Source organism: Pygocentrus nattereri, chromosome 27 (genome assembly GCF_015220715.1).
Source record: "Pygocentrus nattereri isolate fPygNat1 chromosome 27, fPygNat1.pri, whole genome shotgun sequence".
NCBI lineage: Eukaryota > Metazoa > Chordata > Actinopteri > Characiformes > Serrasalmidae > Pygocentrus > Pygocentrus nattereri.
In genome coordinates this window covers 21,376,705-21,382,048 of record NC_051237.1, presented here as the reverse complement: position 1 = coordinate 21,382,048, position 5,344 = coordinate 21,376,705, and the positions used below count along the sequence as shown (strand labels likewise).

At 43.5% G+C, this 5,344-nt stretch overlaps 1 protein-coding gene across 2 annotated transcripts; it reads right to left on the bottom strand.

Annotated features, from left to right (window-relative positions):
* Window positions 1-424: 424 nt before the first annotated feature.
* Window positions 425-4,048, bottom strand: csnk2b (casein kinase 2, beta polypeptide). 2 transcript variants are annotated; one of them, XM_017711408.2, is made up of 7 exons: window positions 3,970-4,048; window positions 2,513-2,594; window positions 2,319-2,421; window positions 1,821-1,936; window positions 1,615-1,690; window positions 1,282-1,471; window positions 425-835 (listed from the first exon to the last, which is right to left on the bottom strand). In XM_017711408.2, the coding sequence occupies exons 2-7, from the start codon at window positions 2,582-2,584 to the stop codon at window positions 745-747; spliced, it is 648 nt and encodes a 215-aa protein (XP_017566897.1). In that variant the 5' UTR covers window positions 2,585-2,594; window positions 3,970-4,048; the 3' UTR covers window positions 425-744. The 2 variants fall into 2 exon arrangements, with proteins under 2 accessions (XP_017566897.1, XP_017566898.1); XM_017711409.2 differs by having other exon boundaries at window positions 3,959-4,028.
* Between the last annotated feature and the right edge of the window lie 1,296 nt (window positions 4,049-5,344).

The following is a 5,344-nucleotide window of genomic DNA, read 5'->3' as shown; positions in this document are numbered from 1 at the left end:
AATCAATGTACATGTACTTCCGAGGGGAACATCTGCGCAATACTGAGATTTTACACATACTCACTGGAGACTGATGGGGACAGAGACTTGCTTTAACAACTAAAACATGCAGCAGAGAAGGAGCATTAGGCCAACAATTAACAAGTGTCAGCCAATCACGTCCAAGTTTAGCAAACTACAGCTTGTTTGGAACTGTTGGACTGTTTTAAGGATAAATAAGCCAATAGGAGAACTCATTAGTTCTCACACTTGTAATTTTTCCTAACTGCTCTTTCTCCCCCCAACAGAGTCTCTGTCTGCCAGTCACTGAATGAGGTGTGGGGAGGGGGACACTGAGCCACTACTGTTTAACTTGTACGGTACACCACCTCTGTGACCAAAACATACATGATTTTCTCTTGACACAAAAGTGAGTAACGTCATATTCATCTGTCATCAATTTATAGTTTCTTTTCCTACCGCTGAAAAGGGACAATTTCTTTACAAGGTAAACACCAATGTCTGCATGGCACCCCGTGCTGCGTCTGTGTGATTAAGAGGAAAGGTTGTTTACAGATTTCCAAAGTGTGCAGGTTCTACTCCCACTCTCTCAATATTTAAACGCTTCTCTCAATCAAACCTAATCTAAAACAAATGGTCTCTGGGAGGAGAGTGAGGCTATGTATACACAGACACAGATCTTCCCCTCTCCTCCTGCCTCACCAACCCTCCCTCCACCACCTCCTCCTTCTTCTTCTTCAATTCTTAGCGGATGGCCTTGACGGGGCTCTTGAAGCTGGAGGCTGCCTGCAGCTGTAGTTGGTATGCCATAGGGTGGATCTTGAAACCATAGAGCCTGAATTACACAGGAGAGAGAGAGAGAACACAGCAACACAGTTAAGCAACCCCAAAGTACAATGACAGACCACAAATGTGACAATTTATCAGTAAATAATTAACAAGAGTTAATAGTTAACAATAAATATCACTGTACTGCCAAACCTACTGTTAATGCATTAATATTAATGAAACATCCATCATTACTAGTTTTAAGAAGGAATTTAATTTGGTATTTTGCTTCTTTTTACATGGTCCTCTTATTTTTTAATTATATTTATTTTTCCCATTTTAGTCTAGTTTATTTAACAGGCATGCTCTTGCTATTTTCAGCCATACACAGCAGCTTACTGCTTTATTTAAATATCCTGAGAAGCACTTTTAGTTTAAGGTTTATTTAGGAAAATGTGCCACATCAATAAAGTATATAAACTAGCATTAATGACCATAACTGTGAGTACAAACCTGGGCACAAACTGGTTCGCAGGCCTCTTTGGCCGGTACTCAGGGTGCACCATGAAGAGCATATGAGGGAAGCCTGTCCCAAAGTAGGCTCCATCAGTGTGGTGGTGCCTAGATGACTTTGGCGTGTACACATCCATACATTTAGGACAGTAGAGTTTGACCATAGCCTCACCAGGGATGTCGGAGAGACCTGGAGATAATGAGAGGCACTGATTTCAATCAATAACGGCACCAGGTTTAAATACAATAAAAAATTAAAAAAAAAAAAAAATCCATCTGCATTTTCCTTCAGTCAAGTACAGCATAATAGAAAGTCTATTAGTGACTCCTTACCAATGGGCAGCATAGGCTGGTTCTCACAGTAAACACGAGGACAATAGCCAAAGTCACCCTGCTGGTACTTCTCCAACTAAAGCAACAAAAACCAGGTAAAAATGTGTATTATTTGTATTTTGCATATTGCATTTCTGCTGGACTTCAAATACCATACAAAAATGCTACTTTAAATAAAAAGAACAAAAGGAAAAATGTAGAGGTACCATCTGCGCAATGCCACGGTTGGTCAGGATGTATCGCGCGTGAATCAGGCCATACAGCATCTCAGCAGCCTGCTCAATTAGGTCACTCTGGTTTGGGTTGTCCTCCAGCTCCTCATCTGACAAAGAAAAAAGGCAACATGTTTAAATCATCACAAGAGAACAAGAGTATTCGTAAAGCAAATCACTGAGCAAAGACTCCAATCCACTCTGCTGATGTTATTTAAGAATAGTGTCTATTTAGAGCTGTAATAAGATAAAGTAAGTACAGAGTCAAATGAATGTGCTGCAGCAACACTACAGCTCACTATGAATGAGGTTAAGGAAGACTACTGACTAAGGCACATCAGTAATCCAATCTGGGCTACATTGGATCACGCATTTCTTCCTTTTAATATGCCTCACGTTTCAGACCTGAACTGAAATAAGGCCCAAGCCTATGTCTCACATCCTTTACAGTGAATTAGCTTGTCTAAGAACAGGCTGATCTGCGATACTAACCAGGTTCCAGATCCAAAATCATGTCCAGAGCTTGTCTGTAATGTGGAACCTGCTCATTGAGTCCGGTGAGGTTGAACTTATCCTGGATATAGTCCTCATCCACCTGGGCACAGCAAGAAGCACACACACTTGTTTATTACTAAATACGGCGGCTGGTTATTGATGGATGAACGATTTAGATTAAGACTACTAACCTCACAGAAGAACTCGTTTCCTCGTAGTCCACAAAACCAAGAAATCCACGAAACCTCCTCCGAACTGCTCATTTTGGGGAAACTGGGAGTAAAAAGTAGAAGGTACAAACAGCTCAATGCCAAATTGTGCCACCTCGTCCAAACGTCCTACCATAGCACACATTTATAGGGTGCGCTCTACATAAAACTGTAGGTATTAAATTTTTTTTTTTTTACACCATAAATCAACATGTTAGAAAAGACCATCACCAAATTACAAGCAGGATATTTTAATAGCCTAAATTGACTAATTGGCATGTTTTCCATAGTGTAGTGGTCATCACATTTGCCTCACACACAAAAGGTCCCCGGTTCGTAACTGGGCAGAAATAAACGACACCTCTGGGGGCAGTTATGGGCTGGAGGTTAGGGAACCAGCCCTGTAACTGGATGGTTGAGGTTCATGACCGACAGTCCAGGACTGAGGTGTCCTTGAGCAAGGCACCTAACCCCAATTGCTCCCTGGGCACTGTGGATAGGGCTGCCCATCACTGTGCCCAAGTGTGCTCACTGCCCCCTAGTGTGTGTGTTCCACTGCGCGGATGGGTTAAATGTGGAGGTCTAATTCCACAGTGTGTAAACACAGTTGGCAAAAATGGTTTAAAAAAAAACTAAATAACTTAACAAAAAAATACTGCCAGCACTAAAACTACAGGCAAGACATTCTGACAAACTGAATGCACAGCCTCATCAGTGGGCAAGCACTAATATGAAGCCGGGTTTATCCTGAATTAGCACTAAAAACACAATAAAACGTTTGAAACACTAAATTACTACACTAATAATACGCGCATGCGCAGTAGGACTGTTCGATGGGTAGGACGACTCGCTAGAAAACCGGCTGACTAGCATCGGCCTGTTTATGAAAGCCAAGCGCCGATTAAAGACACAAACACACCGAATTAAGAGTACTCACTGAACTAAACGGTACTCAGAAACCCAAAGCCCTCGGACCAACGGCATAAACAGCTCGGCTACAAAGCTGAGGGACGCGCTATAAATCAAGCCGGGGCAGCGAGGAGGCTAGCCTAGCTGTTAGCTGCCTAGCTAACCTCTGTGTATTTACCACGGTCTTAAAACCGCCCGACGAGCCCGTCACCACTTTCGCCTCAAATACGCTGCGAAAGAGCGAGCACCGTTACACGTCAACCCACCGAATCGCTGCTCGACAGACCTTCTTACGAATAAAGTCTGAAATATTTCAGCCTCTTAGCTGGAGGACTTCAACATGGCGCAGCTCAAACCGGACCAGGCCGCATTACCGGAGCGGCGAAATCGTCCATTTAACGACGAACACACACACGTTCACACTCGGGGTGAGCGCAGAGGCACAGACCAACGCGAAATACCACAGCGCGGAATTAAATAACGTATATCTGCGTGTATAATCGCGTATAAAAGCCGTACTTGTGTATTACCTCCCGGATTCAGAGTAAAAGCTGCAGCAGAAGCGGGTCGCTGATTGGCGTGTTTCGTCTTTAGCGACGTCATGGCGAACCAGGCGCTTGTGCTTATGGGAAATGTAGTTTTTTTCCGTCTCGGGAGATAACGAATTCAATTCAGTTCCGCTCAATTTAATTCTATTTGTACACTGCTTGTTACAAGATACTGTAACAATGCAGCTTTCCGGAAAGCATGTCTTTTCCAGAAAGTGTGGTTGGTTGGTGTGGTGGATAACACCTCTACCTTCTATGAAGGCCTTCTTGAGTACTTTGGAGCCACTTCCGTGTGCCATGCCAAAGATGAACAGCCTACCATCACACGCCGTCTTGATCTCCTGTCATGATTATTAATGAGCTTTTATAAAGACTGCCAACCTCTGTATGAACTCCTAATCTGTGTCTACAAGTAGGCTAATGCTGATTTAGATCCATACTGAACTACATCCCCACCATGTTCTCACATTCAGCAGTCCTGCAGATCTTTGATCAGTTTTCTTCGTGAAAATTGGACTTTTAATGTCACCAGCTTGTCCTTTGGATGCTTCCTCTGAATGACCAGGCCTTCAGTTTAACCTTCCTTGTAAACTTCTTGTGGGTCTGTCTTAACATCTCGCTCATGTGTGGCCCAAAGGAAGGCAGATTCCTCTTTTTGAGTTTGTTTTTCCTCATACTCTTAGGAAGTTTTTCCTTTTTTCAGTGACTCTGCTTGCCTGAACCTGTATTTCTGGGAGGCGAAGAGAAACATCCTCATCTGACTACATTTGCACCGAGATTAGAACTAGCCCTGTCAGTCACTTTCCATTAATGAGCTTAGCTTTGTCCTCCTAATTTTCACAGGTTTAGAACTGTGGCATGGCATGCTGGGCTGGAGGTTGGGGAACCAACCTTGAGACCGGAAGGTCACTGGTTTTATCCCCTGAGCCGAAAGTACCGAGGTGCCCTTGATCAAGGCACCTAACCCCAAACTGCTCTCCGGGCAGTGTTGATAAGGCTGCCCACTACCCACTGCCCCCTAGTGTGTCTTCACTAGTGTGTATGTGGTGTTTCACTGCACAGATGGGTTAGATTGTGGATGTGAAATTTCCCCATCGTGTGACTAATAAGGGTCACTTAATCCCTATGAATTTAACACGACCCAAAACAATTAGACAAGCCACTTCAAAATGTGCCAGGCTTGTGGTTTACTGGAGGGAATTAAACCCAATCCTGGGCCTACACAACATACTGAAGATTCTGCACTGAAAGGCTTTAATCCCTGCCTGGGAAGCTGAACTTCAGCACACACCATCTGCTTGTAACCCAACTGCTCATCATTTAAACAGGGCAAAAAAAAAAAGGATGACACACAATG